The 18512-nt window shown below is 36.1% G+C and overlaps 1 protein-coding gene across 7 annotated transcripts in view; it reads left to right on the forward strand.

The window, feature by feature from the left end:
* Positions 1 to 18222, forward strand: part of EVI5 (ecotropic viral integration site 5) — a 197694-nt gene extending 179472 nt beyond the window's left edge. Inside the window, exons 20-21 of one of the 7 annotated variants that reach the window (XM_032423640.1) lie at positions 6941 to 6950; positions 10824 to 10951. In XM_032423640.1, coding sequence (XP_032279531.1) covers positions 6941 to 6950; positions 10824 to 10936 — 123 coding nt within the window. In that variant the 3' untranslated portion in view covers positions 10937 to 10951. Of the gene's footprint in view, positions 1 to 6937; positions 6951 to 10823; positions 10952 to 13936 lie in introns of those variants that run through there. The other 6 variants (XM_032423649.1, XM_032423656.1, XM_032423672.1 and 3 more) reach the window with 6 other exon arrangements.
* Positions 18223 to 18512: the final 290 nt, after the last annotated feature.

The following is an 18512-nucleotide window of genomic DNA, read 5'->3' on the forward strand; positions in this document are numbered from 1 at the left end:
TAAGTGGTTCCAACAATTAGATTGAAAATGGAAGTCATAAAAAACCACTTAAGGGAAACTGGATGTCAGATACCACTTAGGTTATGAGAAGTAAAGGCAGATGATAATAAGCGTTTCCTTTTCTCTTTTTTTTAATATTGATTGATTTTAGGGAGATAGAGAGTGGGAGAGGGCAAATGAGGGGAGGGGCAGAGGAAGAGGAAGAGGGAAAATCCTCAAGCAGATTCCTCACTGAACGTGGAACCCGACTCAGGGCTTGATCCCAGGACCCTGAGATCATGACCTGAGCTGAAATCAAGAGTTGGCCGCTTAACCAACTGAGCCACCTAAGTGCCCCAATAATAAGCATTTCTTAAAGAAACTAGAACTAACTATAACACCTGTAGTGACAGGTTTTATAGTTGCTTATAAAGCAGTTCTTAAATAGATTTCATTGACTAAGGATAGAAGAGACTTATTCCATTAGCATTCCCATGAAAACACCATCTAATAGCATATTCTTCTATCTTAGACATGAGAAAAATAAGATATAAATGCTTAAAACTATTTCAGGCGTGCCTCGGTGGCTCAGTCAGTTAAGCCTCCGATTTTTCATTTCAGCTCAGGTCATGATCTCCGGGTTGTGAGATTGAACCCTGTATTGGGCTCAGCACTGGGCGTGGATCCTACTTAAGATTGTCTCTCTCCCCTGCAATGACTTACATGGTTAACAGTTGACCTAGACCACACACAAATAAACCATATAATTAAAAAAAAAAAAAACATTTCAGTAATATGTATAATACCAATAAGATTTTAACATGACTACAGAATTAGATGTACTTGTTAACATTTAAGTGAAACTAATAGGATATGCTTAAAGATTTCATTCAGCCTGATGTGAGCAACCAAATGAGCTACAGTTCTAAAGTCCAGTGAACTTACTCGTATACTCAGGTTTCAAGACTTGTGTATTCATTTTTAAATTTTTTCACTTATTCAAAAGCTGATTATCCTGGGGCTCCTGGGTGGCTCAGTCAGTTAAGTGTCTGACTCTTGATCTCAGCTCAGGTCTTGATCTCAGGGTCATGAGTTCAAGCCCTCTGTTGGGCTCCAGCTGGATGGGAGCCAACTTAAAAAAAAAAAAAAAAAACTAATTATCCCTCCTCTTCATCTAACTTTTACTTTCTCCTTTCATTATCATGCCAGTATTTCTAAACACATCCATAAAAGGGAGACGAGAGGAAAAATTATAGATATATGTGTAATTTATCAAATTCTTAATAACAGTTCCAGATTATTTTGTTTGTTTTTTTAATTTGATGTTTAGTTTTGTTTCTGAATTTTGTGTCTTTGTTCTCCAAAAAGAACTTACTACACATGGTTGAGAAACTATCAGTTTTGGAACATTGGGCTTAGAGTCAGGAGACCTGGATTCTAGGCCTAGTTCTACCACTGATTAACTGTGTGCCCTTAGGATGCCAATTTACTTCATATATTCATTCAGTCAGTGAGCATTTGGACATCATTTAGCTCCCAAGCGTGCCTCAAGCCTTGTCTCATTTACTGCATCCTAAAGAAGTCATGCTAAATAATCTTTAAAGTGCTTTCCATCCCCATCCTGTGCTAGGTATCTCAAAGTCATTGTCCCACTTGTGAAGGAATTCAGACTGGTAGGGAGAACAGTCTGTATGGACAGTGCTGTGGTAGAAGCACGTGGCACCGTGGCCTAGAAATGTGTCCAAAGTCTCTGGGCGTGGAGCTACCTAAACTATGTCAAAGGAGGAATAGAAGATAGCCAAGACATGCAAGACTGTTGAATCACAGATCTGTACCTCTGAAACAAATAATGCATTATATGTTAAAAAAAAAAGAAGAAGAAGAAGAAGAAGAAGAAGAGGATAGCAGGTGGGGAAGAATGAAGGGGGGGGAAATTGGAGGGGGAGACGAACCATGAGAGACGATGGACTCTGAAAAACAAACTGAGGGTTCTAGAGGGGAGGGGGGTGGGAGGATGGGTCAGCCTGGTGATGGGTATTAAAGAGGGCACGTTCTGCATGGAGCACTGGGTGTTATGCACAAACAATGAATCATGGAACACTATATCTAAAACTAATGATGTACTGTATGGTGATTAACATAACATAATAATAATAAAAAAAAGAAGATAGCCAGAAAAAGGAGAGTAGAAGAGTATTTAGGTAGAGAGGCCATCATATGCAAAGGTTTGGAGGCAAATAACGAGCTCAGGAGAGAGAGAAGGAGCAGCTATAAAAATAACAGGGAAATCAGTAGAGAGGGACACTTCTGAAACCAGAGGCTTAGCCTGATCAGTTTGTCGTGTGTGGTTCTGAAAATAGCTTTCAGAGAGATTGATCTGATGGCTGAGGGTAAAGCTTTCTTAATCAAACGGGAGAGGAAATCCATAAAATAGAGTCTTCTTCCTTGATTATGTTTTGAATTATATTCTCTTTAAGACCTTGGCCCAAACAGTGCATTTGAGAGCGAGTTTGAATCTGTTCAGTTTAATTTAGATATTCTCTTCCTATTATTCAAGCTACCCAATACTTCACACTTGTTTTTTAGTGTTGTATATTCTTAAATCTAAAAGTCCAGTTTCTTCAGCTATGCCAAGATTTTGAAATATAGCCAATCATTTTTAAAACCTTGTTTTCTTTTGCAACAGGTAATTCAGTTTTAAAATGCTAGTTTTTAAAAGAAACAATAACATCGTATTGACAGTTTTTCAAACTAGGAACGTTTGTAAATGTGTTCTACAAACTTAACTAAGTGTCAACTAAAGGAGAATTGATAAAAGATGAGCTAGCTCCCTCAGATTTACAAAAACTAAAAATTTTAAATTGTGGTTGGAAGTCTTTAGTGCAGTAAATCATGTGCCTTTCATGGACCCTATCTCACAGATGCAGTTGGACTTGAGATAATCAGATTTTCACTCCCCACGAACTGGACAGCTAAAATGTCATACCAATAATATGTGTCAAGACTTAGTGCTACTTTGCTGCCTGTCTGATTTAAGTTGTTGTGGTCAGTCTGAGGAACCTGTGATATGATAAGATAGCATTCATGAGGTCATGTGGTTTACAAGTGCCCAATCTTAACTAAGCAGCCTATGAGCACCCCAGAATGAGGAAGAGAGGGATACTAACCTTTTCTGTTTGAAAACTCATTTTGTGTTCAGTGACAAAATAGTGTAGGTCTGTGGCTATACATGTATATTATGTATTTTTAAAATTATTTTTCCATCAGGAGTTAATTTTAGTTTCTGGAAAAAACTGAATGTTACAAATGCATTCATCTTTTACTTAATACTTCTGTCTAAAGCATTAAACTTTTTACTGCAAATATTTTCTGCCTATTAAAATGAAGCTGGAGAAGGTAGCCACCACTTCATTTTTTCTGTTGAGGAAAAAATTGGATGTTGAAGATTAAACATTGTTGGTGAATTTTTTTAAATCAATTAAATTTTCTACATTTCCTAAATAGAAAATTATTTATTTTCAATGTGGCAATATCTCCATTGGAAACATACCCACAAAATATATATATAAAACAGGTTTATTTGAGATATAATTCACATATAGTACAGTTCACCCATTTTAAGTGTACAATTCAGTCATTTTTAGTATATTCACAGAGTTGTGCAGCCATTATCACAATCTTAGAATGTTTTTATCACTCCAAAAATTAATACCACTCCCATTAGCAGTCATTCCTCATTTCCCCCATGCTCCCTTCCCCCAGCCCTAGGCAACCACTGATCTACTTTCTGGCTCTACAGATTTCCCGATTCTGGACATTTCATGTAAATGGAATTATACAATATATGGTCATCTGTGACTGGTTTCTTTATTAGCATAATGTTTTCAAGGTTCATTCATGTTGTAGCATGTATCAGTACTTCATTCCTTTTTATTACGTGGTAATATTGTATCAGATGGGTATACCACATTCTATTTATCCATTTATTGGTTGATGGACATTTGGGTTGTTTTCACCTCTTGGCTCTTATAGATAATGCTGATGTGAGCATTCAATGTACAAATTTCACTGTGGCCATATGTTTTCATTTGTCTTGAATGTTACTAGTGGAATTGCTGGGTCATATTGTCACTCTGTTTAATCGTTTGAAGAACTGCCATACTGTTTTCCAAAGCAGCTGTACCATTTTACATTTCCACCAGCTGTGTATGAGGGTTCCAATTTCTCCACATGCTTGCCAATACTTGATATTATCTCTCCTTTTTGTTACAGCCATCCTAGTAACTATGAATGTCATCTCATTTTGGTTTTGATTTGTGTTTTCCTGGTCTGGTGGCTAATGATATTGGGCATCTTGTCATATGCTCATTAGCCATCTATATCTTCTTTAGAAAAATATTTACTCAGATCCTTTGCCCATTTTGTAATTGGGTTGTCTTTTTATAATTGAGTTGTAAGAGTTCTTTATATATTTTAGATATAAGTCCCTTATCAGATAAATGATTAAAATTTGGGTAATAAGATAGACTGAGAAAACCTATGATCTTAGCTTAGAGAAGAATGATTCCTCTTAATGGTTCAATCCAGATAGAAAAGAAGTTTTGATGAGGATGTTTTACTAAACATTTGAATTTTTTCAGTGCTTCAGCTGAAGGTTAAATCAAATGAAATGTACTTTGATGTAGCTTTAAAAGTTCAGAGTGAAACAAGTGTGAAGTGATTTATTTCCTGTAATTGGTCATAAATTTACATAGAAGCTCATATATTCCTAACCTCATCACCATTGACATTATAGTACCTTCTAAATAATGTTAATGGTTTCAATTTTATCAAGATGTGTCAGCTGCCAGGAAGAGTACCATGCAGTTTCATTTTGTTTGCCGTAGTATACTGGATAAATCTAAGTATACACTATAGAAAGACTAAGAGTTCTTTCTAAATGACTTAACTCTTCCCCCTCTCTCCTTCTCTGGTAACAAATGCACAGTATAAATTTCTTCAGTGCCAGACTTTCCTTTCCACCTTTTTCACTTATTATTGTGGGTACATATATTGTCTTTGCTTTTAAAAGCATGAGTTTTAACTATTGCATTTTATACATTTAACACAGAATCTGTATGTTTTTTTAATTTTAAGTGCTTTATCTGGTTTTTAAAAATAATTTACTTAGCTTAAAGCCAGAACCACTTTCAACATTGTCTATTTTGTATTATTTCAAAACAATTCTTGAGTTTTTCAACTTAATCTACTTTTAAGTACTCTAGGTCTGAATTTTTGCTCCTGTCTATGTAATACAGTGATCAAAAAGTCATGACCTCCAATTGATTGCTTTTATTGGTTTCCTGTTCTGATTCACTGGAAATCTTTTGGTTTGGGTGCTTATGGCTAGTTTTAATCTTTGTCATGTGTCCAATTCATTTTTGAAAGAAACTGATAATTGAGAATTAATCTAGCACATCATTTCCCTTTTACATTTTGAAAACTGAGAACACTATTAAAACTATTATGTAAGGATTTCAACAAAATTACCGATTATACTTTGGAGAAAGAAAGCAAAGCCTCTAGAACTTAGAAATACAAATCTTTGTGATTATTGAACTTTATGTCCATCTTCTCATATAAAGTATAGTTATTTAAAATTTTATATCTTATACATCACTTACAGATATGTTACATTTAGCGTAAACAACGATAGTTTAGTGTTTTACAAAGATTGATTATATAAACCCAAATGTACAAATAGGAGCTTTTATAATCTGATATGACTCAGTCTTGGAAACTTAACTGCATCTGTTTTGCAGTTCGCTTGGTATCACATGACTCACTTAAATGGTTTAAACCCTGTCTGGTAGTGATCAAAGTTCATTTGGTTAGGGGTTTTTTTGGTGTGTGGATGACTTTTTTCCACTTTGTTGTGGACTGATTGTCTTTCAGAATATTCAGTGCAGCCCTTCTTATTCTTTTGAATCTCAGAAAGTGGTAGTTGTCTGTACAATTCAGCCTCCAGTCACACACGGGGGAAATTTTCTTAACTTGAAATAACTTGAAATAAATAATATGCATGGAAGCACTTTTAACTGTAAAACCTCATATAAATATGAGTTTATTATTAATTTTATTACCCCTACACATTAAAATTGAGGAAGGATAACCTGTTCTGTCTCTTTAAAATCAACTGCAAAAATCAACCCAAACCTTTTCAAGTTACCAGTGTTCTAAAATTACTAGAAGAAAGCAGACACATAGAGAACATGTGTACTCTATCCACATGGACACTAGCCCAGGTGATCAAATTTCTCAGCACAGATTTCTCTATTATTTATTAGGAAGTTATATTTAAAGGCTACAAATCTTTAAAGCTATAACATTTCTCTGTTTTACAAAACAAACTTCTATCTTAACCTCTAGAGGTTTAGCTAATGAAGTAGACTAATGAGAAATTTTTTAAATACTTGTGTATCTTTAATGATTATGAAGTCCTTTGGGCCTTCAGAATATTCATTCCTGCAGGTTTTTCTCCCTGCTTTCAAATTTTACTGATAATCTTTATGTGAAATAGCTGTAATAAGTTTTAATACTAGTTTTTAGTGTTTGAATTTTTACTATCATGCAGTTAGAAACTCTGCTATTTCCTGTCAAAACCTACGTTCATCAGACTATGAACATGACAGTTTCCTGTTTTCTTATTAGTTATACTGCCTCTTGTGCTATATTCTTCATAAGTTGTATAATATCTTAACACTTTCTTTTTCTAATTACTAAATACTTTCTTTGGGTCAGTATTGTTGAATCCATGCAGAGAAATCTTAAAATCCAATCTCTTTGAAGCTAGTGAGAGGTTAAGATTTTGTTAGCTTTTTAAGCTGTAATGAGTATGTCAGCATATCTTAAGTATTATTTAAACAAATTCTGTGTTTTTATTTCTTTACTGTGTCTCTTCATGCCTAACATGACGAAGCAGTCCATATCAGGTAAGAAACAGTGCATTTATTGGGGTCTCGTATATTAGCACTCCCCTCTGTCTTCTTCTTATTATTCTTATTCAAAAACGGTGAGATGAATAATTAGTACCGGAGGGCTTTCTCGAGAATCCTGTTATCTTTTCAGTGTAGTTCATCCATATTTCTTATGTGCCCACTCTTGTCAAGTCAGAGTACTGAGTTCTAGGATACAAAAAGGATTAAGAAACAGTCCGCCTCTGTAGAGGCTAACAGAAGTGGTAGTGTGTGTGTACAGCAGCCATCCAGACAGTGCTGATTTTAAGTATTCATTATAACTTGGAAAAAACTTACCCATAAATAATACACTCAAATATATATGTGTGTCAATCAATACAGTATTAAAGTTTATGAAAATATTTATGCCTATTGATGTATTAAATATGCTATAAAATTATTAAAATGCTAATATTTTAACTACTAATATCAAAATAATGCCAGAAAACAAAAAAGAAATACCTTTAAAATGTAAAGGAAGCAGTTTTTATTTTTTTGTTTTTTGTCATTGGATTATTTGGGGTTTTGTTATGGTGAGTGTAACTGCTTATCAAATGGTCAGCTACAGAGGAACTTGGAAATGTTTTTGAGAGATTTTATTGATGACCTTATTTTTTTAATGTGCATGTTTTTTATTATGGAAATTTTCAAATGTTCACAAATGCAAGGAGAGTAAGTTTAATGAACTTTGTGTTATCTATTACTGAACTCCAAATTTTTCTTTTTTTCCTTGTTTTTAAATTATTTTTTTAAACTATTTAAATGGAATCATACAGAATATACTCTTTAATATCAGGCTACTTATGGGCACCTGGGTGGCACAGTTGGTTAAGCAACCGGCTCTTGGCTTTGGCTGGGTCCTGATCTTGGGGTCTTGAGAGTGAGCCCTGCATCAGGCTCAGCACAGAGGCTGAGTTTCTCTCTCCCTCTTTCCTCCCCATCCTATAAAATAAATAAATAAATCTTTAAGAAAATCAAGGGCTGTAAAGCTAGAACTGTACTCCTAAAGTTAGACATGTTATCCTTTAAAAGGTATAGTCTGTCACCTGAATATGAAGCTGATCCTCAGAATAAAGTTTGAATTTGAAGGTTGACATTTGATAGGAGGAGGAGGAGAGAAGGCTCTGACTCTGTTTTATAAACACACATGTTCTCTCACTTTGTTATAAACTGAGATGTTGAGATGTCTCAAACTGGATGGTGTTCCTCAGTGATGAATCCTCTGAAACACTTACCCCATGGGAACTAGATTTGAAACTAGATGGTGAAGGTGTCATATCTTAAAATATTTATTAGCCTTCTAGTTCTTTGTATTTTCATTTATTCCCCCCAAGTTAGTTGTGTGTCCACATTAGGCCATTGTATTATTAAAATATGACAGTGATAATGGCAGGGATAAATTAACAAGAACATCTTAAGTTCAAATTTATTTATCCTTACCAAATTTTCTTAACATGATCCTGATATAGTAAATCCCTAAATATGACCCATTTAGAGCAGTGTCTCTCAGAATGTGATCTATGGATCATCCTATTCAGAACTACCTGGAGGGACGCCTGGGTGGCTCAATTGGTTAAGCCTCTCCCTTCAGCTCAGGTCATGATCCCAGGGTCCTGGGATCAAGCCCCTCATTGGATTCCTTGCTCAGTGGGGAGCCTGCTTCTCCCTCTCCCTCTGATTATAGCTCCCCCTGCTTATGCTTTTGCTCTGTCAAATGAATGAATAAAATCTTAAAAAAAAAAAAAAAAAAAGAACTACCTGGAGTACTTGTTTAAAATACAGATTCCTGAGTCCTGCCTGCTGAATCCAGGTGTCTGAGAGGAGGGCCCAAAAGTCTATATATTTTTAAAATAAATCCCAGGTGGTTCTTACATATAACACAATTTATTAATTGTTGATCTGGAGAATTAGGAAGTCAAAGGGTGCTGTTAAACATCATCAACATTCTCCCAAAAGTAAGGACTCCAGAATTAGATTATGTGTTATATTTTTCTAAGACCTCTTCTAGTACAATAGGCTAACATTATTTAAAAACTGTATTTCAAGAAAGAGAGAAACCAAGAAATCGACTCTTAAACTATAGAGAACAAACTGATGGTTAACAGAGGGTAGGTGAGCAGGAGGATGGGTGAAATAGGTGATGGGGATTAAGAAGGGCACTTGTGATGAGCATTGGATGATGTATGGAAGTGTTGAATCACTATATTGTACACCTGAAACTAATATAATACTATATGTTAACTATACTGGGATAAAAAGAAAACAAAAGAAACTCTCAACCATCCCAGCAGTAATCAAAGAAACCAAGTGACAATAATAGTGCATATTATAATGAAGAAAAATATGTAATGGTCATGCTGGCCAAGGCTGGATATAATAGGCATGCTCAAATATTCCTGGTGGCAGAATAAAAGCTATTGAAAATAAATGTGATCATATTTATTAAGAGAAAAAAACATAAAAATCCTTTTTCATTTGCTTCCAAATAGCTAGGTGATGACAACACAGGAATCCACTAAATTATCCCCTGTAATTACAATTTTTTAAATGTATGTTGGAAATTTTTTCTCAGAATTTTGAAGGTCTTGCTCTACTCTCTTTAGAGTTGAGAAGTCTAATATCATTATGATTCTTTTTTTTTTTTTAAGATTTTATTTATTTATTTGAGATAGAGCCAGAGAACACACAAGCAGGGCAGAGGGGCAGAGGGAGAGGGAGAAGCAAGCCCCCTGCTGAGCAGGGAGCCAGGACCCTGAGATCATGACCTGAGCCAAAGGCAGAGGCTTAATGGACTGAGGCATCCAGGTGCCCCTATCGTGATTCTTAATCTTTTATATACAACATGTTTTTGTTTTTGGCTGGATGCTTTATCTTTTCTTATTCCCAGTGTCCTGAAATTTCACTGTGAGGTACCATCGTATAAGTCTACTTTTATCCATCATGATGGATACTTGATAGGCTTTTTCAGTCTCAAAGCTCATGTCTTTCAGGTCAGAGAAATTTATGTCTGAAACCTCTTTTAGAGTATTCTGGTGTTTTTGGTTTTGTTTTTGTTTTTTTACACATGGATGCAGTTTCTTCAGAGGAAATAAATGATTTTTAAAGAGTTTTCTTTTCACCAATAGTCTGTTTCCTCCTAGTTGCCTTTTTTTTTTTTTTTCCTAGCATCTCTTAGGTGCTTTTTTCAAATATTTGACTCCCTGCTCAAACTTTAGGCGTGGAGAACTTAAAAAGCTGGCAGGAAGTTCTGAATGCCTGGATAGGGTTTGTTGACTATGATCTAGCTGAGACACTTCCTTGGGGAAATCCCAAGATTCACCAGAGAAGAGTCCCTTTGCTTAAAATTCCAAAGAATCCTGGTCCCTCTGTTTCCTTGGTGAATCTCAAAAGTACTTCCATTCACATTCAGTGACTTTAAAACCTATGTCTAATTTCACCTAGAAAAATAATACTTTTTAAATCTTTTTCATGATATGAGTGTGTTACTGGCATTTCACAAAGTTTAGTTGTTTTGTTGTTGCTTCATAAAGATGTCCCAACAGTCTTTCACCAAAAATTAGAAAAGACAGGGGGCTGCAGAAGGGTATGCTAAAGTATATATATGTACTTTTCAAGAAAGAGAGTCAGTAGCTTTTGTCAGATTCCTGATCCTATGATTGATTCAAAGGAGATACCAAACAAAGCCAACCAAACAGACAAAACGTTGCCTAAGTAGTGGTCCTTACCCTGGGATGTGCATCAAAATTATTCAGGTCTTTTGAACATACACATTCCTGGGTCCTACCCTATACCAGGAGAAAGTTTCAGGAAAACGCATTTAAACAGACTGCCCCTTGTTTCACCCACCAGGTAGTGGATTTGGCTGCGAACAGCTTGGTTGTACTACTGAAAGATTGCATCCATTTCTGTATACCAGACACACACAGGCAGTTGTTCTTTGTTCAGAAGCACTTTTATTGTGAATAAGAATTACCATTTCAGGTAAATCAACTCCTTTCTGACTCAGCCTCATTTGATTTGAACAGAATATCTACCACAGTGATTTCTCAAACTGAGCTATCACAATCTCCTGAGATGCTTGTAAGATTGTTTCACTCTCGGGGCGCCAGGCTGGCTCAGTCAGTGCAGCCTGTGACTCTTGATCTCAGGGTTGTGAGTTCGAGCCCCACGCTGAGTGTGGAGATTATTTAAACAAATAATAAACTTTTTAAAAAAATGTTTTACTCTCTGGATTTTGATTCCTTAGATCTGGGTATGGATTCTGCATTTTTAATAATCATCTTTGGTTATCCTGATGGAGATGATCAGTGGACCATATTTTGAGATATGCTAATCTAAGTGTGCTACCAATAATAATATCGGTGGAAGTGGGTATGTAGGGTTGAGAAATTTGTCTGGTTTTTGTTGTTGTTTAAATATAATTAGCTCCTAAAAGTCTAGTAATAGGATCAGCAGTACAGCTCTTAGATCCAGACACCCAAGACTGCGTGTTAGAGGGCCCAGCTCTGGCCTTCCTCTAGCCAAACCTCTCTTCACAGGACATCCTCACCTGAAGTTCAGCCCCTTCTAGAGCACATTATGGGTACTTAGTACCCTGGAGTTCCTGTGCAAATGTCCCTTTCGGGGCATATACAGGCCTCCTTCCTCTCAGAACCAGTGAGCACACTCCTAGGTCTAAGAGATAATGAAGGGATAGCTTCAGTTTTACCAGAGAATCCCTTGCCTTCACCTTTTTCTTCTCCGAAATTCCTTTATGCTATTGCTATTCTTTATTAGCAGTTCTCAAATAAAGAAGCTTTAGTTGCATCCCCTTTGATGTTGAGGAAATGACCCCTCCACCTAGAGTTAGTTTTATATAATATTTTGAGGTGACTTACTACATCTGATAAGAGGCTGCAGTTTTTTAGTTGCAATAAAATCTGTTAGAGCTACAGCTTTCCAAACAATTGGGAAGTTGTGGTTCCCCTGCCGTACTCCTTTGGTAACAGCCAGGGAAAAGGAAGACACGTGTTCCAGATTATTTCTTCAAAAGGGTCTGGGAAGAAAAGAAAGGAAGAGATTAACTGACTTAATCTAACACTTGGAGCTCCAAGTTGTGTATTGCAACGTGGTGATAGGATGTTGCATCAGCACGTGGCAGTTGTAGTAACGCAGTGGGTATGACAGCTATCAAGAGGTCCTTGTGGCGCTCTGTGCCCTCTCCCTAAAACTTCAACTCCGAGGTTAGATCCTTTCTGCCCTGCCAAGGGAGACGGTGTTACTTAAAGTACCTCGTACCTCACTGTAATTTTATTCTCTTGGCCCAGGGCATAGGGATTTCTTTAGGGTTGAAGGTCTGAGGCAGACATCACTGTCCGGAGTCTCAGCATCCTTCTTGTTTCCCGTTGCTCACAACCCAGCAGGGAAGTGCTGACGTTTCTTCACTTCTTCCCGGAAGTCTGTCAGGAGAGCTGGCAGGTGTATGGCAAGGCTGTAGTGTCTTTACTCTCAGAACCGTTAGTTTTGAAAGTGTATGTAATATTTCCTGAATATTTCACACAGGCTTTATCTTAAGATTTGAAAGATAGTGAGTGACCAGGAATTTGTCCCTGAGAAACAAAGTTGAAGGTTAATAGTAATGAGAAGGGTAGGAGGCATGGGACCTATTTCAGCCAAATTCTTCCAAGTCAAGGGAGATTTTGGTAATTAGTTTTTTTCAATTATTGTTTTGGTTGTTTTGTTTTTAGCTCTTCTGCTCTATTGTAGGAGAAAATTCATGGTGTGTGGGAGAAATTAAACAAGTGACCTTATCAAAATTAAATTTCCTATTTAAAACCTAAGCTCTTGAGGACAACAGGGCTGACGTCTCAATTATATGGTAGTAGAAGTGGTAATATCCATGGCGGCGGGTTTGGGAGTTTAAGGTAACTTAGGCAAAGAAATAGGAGATGATAGAAAGAAGTCACCTTTAATCCTGAAAAAGCTGGTTTTGCAGAATGTGGTTTAGATTGGTGACAACAATGGGTTTTTCATTGCTGAACTCTAGAATTAGTCAGACTTGCCCACCCAGTAACAGGTAGCATATGATGTCCACATGAAGGTCTGGCCATGTGAAGCTCCTGGGATAGCCAGAAGCTGGTTCTGAAAGGTGGAAAGAGAAGAAAAATAGCTGAGAAATACATGCCATTTCTCTCCCCTATTCCCTCACGAGAGAAGTTGCTCGTTCTCCCTAGGGAGGAGTAGGGGAGAGAAGGCAAAATTATATACTACTCATTCCTCCCATGCAGAGAGAAATCTCATTAGTAGGAAGACGCATTCCTGCCCAGAGTGACTGATAGTGGTTTGGTGGTCTTTGGAATATTATAATAGGATGGAGATTCATAGCAAGTTTTCAGTATTTGTAACTGATTTTCATTATTATGGGGACATGTTCTTGAGGCAGTGTGTGTGATAGTTCAGAGTATGGTCTTAAAGTCCACATCTTCTAGATATGCATGCTGAAATATTTACATAAAACTGATAGAGTGTCTGGGATTCACCTCAAAGTAATCCAGGGGCAGGAGAGGTATAGTGTAACAGGATTGTCCATGATGTTAGTTGTTGAAATTAGGTGATGGGTGCATGGAGTTCATTATATTATCTGTAATATAATGAAGGTTCAATTTGAATCTAAATTTTGCTGTTAGCTATGTGTCCACAGCAAGTACCTCTACCTGAGTTTCCATTTCCTAATTTCTAATGAGGATGATAAAATCTACCACATAGGACTCTTGTGATAATTCAATTAAAATAACAAGTTATGTGCCTATTACATAACACATAGGAGGCACATAAAAATTGATAGTTACTATTTTATCTACAAATGGCAAAAAAAAAAAAAAAAAAAAGGCAAGGTATCTTCTTTCTTAAACATGAAACGTTTGCTTTCTTGGTGTGTGTGTTTCCCCTAGTTGAGTATATTAACTTTGATTTTGTTTTGACAGCTCAGGTGCCTAAAAGGCCAGAGGGTCTTCTCAGGCCAGCCTCCTTTTGATGGAATCCACATTGTCAACCATTTAATAGGAGATGATGAATCATTCCATTCCTCTGATGAAGATTTTATGGATAATTCCTTACGGGAAAGTGGTGTTGGTTTTCCTTTGCACAGAAAATCTGGCCCGATGTCTTTGGACCCCACTGTGGCAGATGGTAGTGAAAGCGAAACAGAAGACAGTGTGTTGGAGACAAGAGACGGCAACCAAATGGCTCGAAAGGAGCAGCCCCCAAGAAGAGAGTCGTACTCAACCACTGTCTGACCATCACTGTGACCTAGACTGTGGGGTTTTTTAAGGGATCAGTTATCATATGATTAAGGGTTTTTGGAACATATCTGTTTCATATGTACATACGTATATACATATACATATATATATATATTTTACAGTCTTATCTGCCTTTTTATCTTTGCCAAATCTTCACCACTGACTTACCATTGCCATAAAGTAGACTGGAATATGGTTAATGGGAAAAATAAGGTTCTAACAGTATTACTGAATATTAATGTTTCTTGTTTAGAAAATGCAGTTTATATGTGGGAAGCATTTTGGAGTTCAGGACTATGGAAAATTGAATTTTCTTCAGACAAAACTGCTCTAGTGCAATATTTCATGCTCATTCAACAAATTGCATATTTATTAGTTTGTTTTCAGGGCAGCTGTCTACAAACATTTGACCAAGATATACATCTAATTTATCTTGTGTTTTTGTGTTGGGGGAGTGTTTCTGGGTTCTTTGTTTTTTGTTTTTTGTTTTTCAGTTAAAATTACTGCTTTAATAGTGGGCCACTGAAAGTTCCCAAATACAACGCCTTTTTTTCCCCATATAATTTTACAAACACAAATGAATGGTCATCTGTCTTGAGAGTTTTAAGTTTTGTTTTAATTTTAATTTTTACGTGCATATGATGCTTCCATGTGTTGCCTACTGGTCAGAGTAGTAGGTTAACTACAAATAAATGGGGTTTTTGTACATATTTATAAATTTACATCACCCACATTGAAAATCATTTTATATGGAGAATGTACATGTTGCCAAATGACTGCCTTCAGCATTCTAACAGGACTTCTGTAAATACTAGGTTAAAAGAAAATTGAAAATAAAACCAAACACTAATATTTTAATAGCTTTAGTATTTTGCTTAGCATTCAACACTAGCAGATTCATAAGTGAACTAATGCTTGTTCAAAAACACTACTGGTGACATATTTTGCTTCATGTGTATATAACAATACATTTTTCATGATTAAAGAGGTTATAGCACGTATTACTAAGTGCTAATATCTACTTAATATAATTTAAGCAATGGACTGAGGTCCAAGATACACAAAAATTATATCTGCAAATAATCTATGAACATTATCTTCAGATTCTCTAGTTAATCCATAGATAAAGCCATAAGAATTCTTTCCTACCAGTTCTTCCTTTTTATCATCTAGACTTTTTTCCCTGGAAACCTGAATGCCTGTCTTTGATAAATTGGTGGAGACACCAAATTACACTTAGAGTACGTAAAGATAACAAGAGTGTGTTGACTGGATGCTTTCCACTTCCATTTTCATCAGCAGCCTGTGGACAACAATAGCCTTCAAGGATAAGAGGAAAGTAGAATTCAGTATATATGGAGGTACACTTTTGTACAATATGGTGCCTGCAGAAAAAGAACTTTACATGACAGAATGGAGTAGAAGAGACAAAATCGTTTTGTGTCTAAAGCCAGAAGTTAAACTTTATGGTACATGATAAACTAGGCTTTTCTAGCAAGCCCTTTGTCGCTATTTGCTTGAGAAACAAGATTGAAAATAGGCCTGTTGTGTCCATATCACCAGGTTAAATTTTAGTGGTTAAGTAATTTACCTGTGGTTACAATTTAGTAAGTAGCAGAGCCAAAGTTTTAATCAAGATCTCTCTGACACCAAGCTGAAAAGGTTCAGCTAATGGATTTCTCAATTCTCTGCTTTTCTGACAATTAATGTGATTTAAATGTGTTTCCTGAATATATATAGATCTGTATCTGGGTATAGATGTATCAACACTCAGACTCTGCACAGCTCTACTAGAATCGTCTACTAGAATTGTCTGGTGCTTTTAGGATTCTCTTTTGGGGTTCATACTGTCAGCCTAGAAGCTCTTGATGCCCAGGTAAAATGAGATGAGTCATGGCCACATGATTGGTTTCACCCCCACAATAAGAAATCTATTGATCTAGACCAAGGGTCAGCAACTACAGGCCATAAGGCTCTTCTAGCCAGCTTCCTGTTTTTACATGACCCACAAGCTAAGAGTGGTTTTTAATTTTTAAATAGTTGGGGGAAAAAATCAAAAGAATAATATTTTGTGTCACATGAAAATCCTCTGAAATTCAGTATTGATAAAACTGTGTTATTGGAGCTTACCCATGCTTATCCATTTACGTATTGTCTGCGGCTGCTTTCGTGTACCATGGCAGAGTAGAGACAACAGAGACCGTAGTGCACAAACAGCCCAGAATATCTACCGTTTGGCACTTTAGAGAAAAAGTTTGCAGACCCTCTAAAACGTAGGCTTGCGTCTTAAGTTTGTCTCAGTAGATCAGACGATTTGCTTTTGCTGTTGAACTAATGGTTTGGAAGACTAAAATTTCCTAGTGGATCTTAAACTCACAACTATTCAAAGTGGAAAATATTCCAGCTGTTTGATGCCAAAGACAAATTTGGAAGGACATCTCTACCTTTGGAAATGGAGACAGAAAGGGAAGAATTCCAGAATCCCAGCACTGCTCTTTCAAACAGGCATGTTGACCTTTAAGGTATGCTTCAATGAGTCGATGTTATAATTTGACTTTAAAATAAGAACATCTTTCTAGAATCATGTTGGAATTCTAAATCTGAAAGATATTCTTAGAGAATTTCCTAAGTACTGTTTTCTGGTTAGGAATTGGGTGTTAAAAGAATCATGGTAAATAAACCTTAATCCATTGATATTCTTGTAATTTGGACAGTGGAAAAACTAGAAACAACAATCGTCTCATTCAAGAACTTTGATTCAAATACTCCTTAGAAGGGTTTAGAATCTTCCTGGTTTTTAGGATGCAACCAGGATGCTATGCCCTTCAAATTAAGACTTTCGAGGTATTGGAAAATGTTCTCTTAATAGATTTTATTTAAAATAATCCCTGACACAATTACTTTGTGTCATTTAAATGTTACTCAGTTTAACACTTAGAGCTGGACGATATTCAGGGAGGAATTAAGTGAATAAAATAAACACACACACACACACACACACACTCACTCACTCACTCACTCACTCACTCTTAGGATAGTTACCTTCCTGGTGTTATTGCCATCTAGGTTGAAACGCTACAAGTAGAAGCTACAGGTGATCTGAATAAAATGGAAATCGCACTGAGGTGATGAAACAGAACTTTTAGATCAAGCCAATATTTCAACAGCCTTTTAAGAATCGAAGGTAAATTTTTTTCTTCCTGAAAAAAGCAGTCAAAGATAATGTTACACAATTTCTACCCTTTCTATTGATAGATATTAGGTACTCAATGTTTGATGACTAATTGAGACGTCAAGTCTCAACTGGCAAGCTAGTTTGGAAGAAAAAAAAACAAAACAGCTCTGAGCATGATGCAGCTTGTTACTCTCCAGATAGTGCCTTTGAAAACAAGGTCTAGACCTTTTTAAGTATTTTATTTCTAACATCATAAGAAATGAATTGGTTCCATATTCTTCTTTATCTTTTTACATAATACACTATCATTTTCAGATATAAAGTAAAATAAATATATGAATTGTGTTTCGGTAAAGCCCTTTCATGGCCAGCTTAATGATTGTGTAGTACCAGACGTCAACAGCTAATGTTTTATGAAATCAAGGATTTACTTTATTGAAACAGTGTGCTTTAGCCTGAAAGTTACTGCTGCTCCATCATTAACAAAACAGTAAGTTTTTTAAAATGAATTAATTTTAATTTAATTCATTCTCCTGAAATTAAAATTCCTGGTTAAAAGTGGAGTGAATGCTATTTATAATCCAACGTTTTACATCACATCCATTGATCTACCTATCCTCTCTTTTCACTCCAAAGAAAAAATAATAGAATAATACATTAGATATACTATAGAGATGCAAAATTATAATGTTTTTCATTTTACTGTTGGAATTTCTTATTGTAACATTGTATGATAACCTGAAATGTCTACTTGTGCCTTTGCTTTAAACAATTATTAAAGTTTTTCATTTTATAAGAATTTCTGTTTCCTTAAACTATTCAACTTAAAAGGGGAGAGGCATCAATACACTATTAACAATACTTGGCTTGGGGCACCTGGGTGGCTCAGTTGTTAAGCGTCTGCCTTCGGCTCAGGTCATGATCCCAGGGTCCTGGGATCGAGTCCCGCATCAGGCTCCCTGCTCCACGGGAAGCCCGCTTCTCCCTCTCCCACTCCCCGTGCTTGTGTTCCCTCTCTCGCTGTGTCTCTCTCTGTCAAATAAATAAATAAAATCATAAAAAAAAAAAAAAAACAATGCTTGG

Source organism: Phoca vitulina, unplaced genomic scaffold (assembly GCF_004348235.1).
Source record: "Phoca vitulina isolate PV1807 unplaced genomic scaffold, GSC_HSeal_1.0 scaffold2, whole genome shotgun sequence".
NCBI classification, from domain to species: domain Eukaryota; kingdom Metazoa; phylum Chordata; class Mammalia; order Carnivora; family Phocidae; genus Phoca; species Phoca vitulina.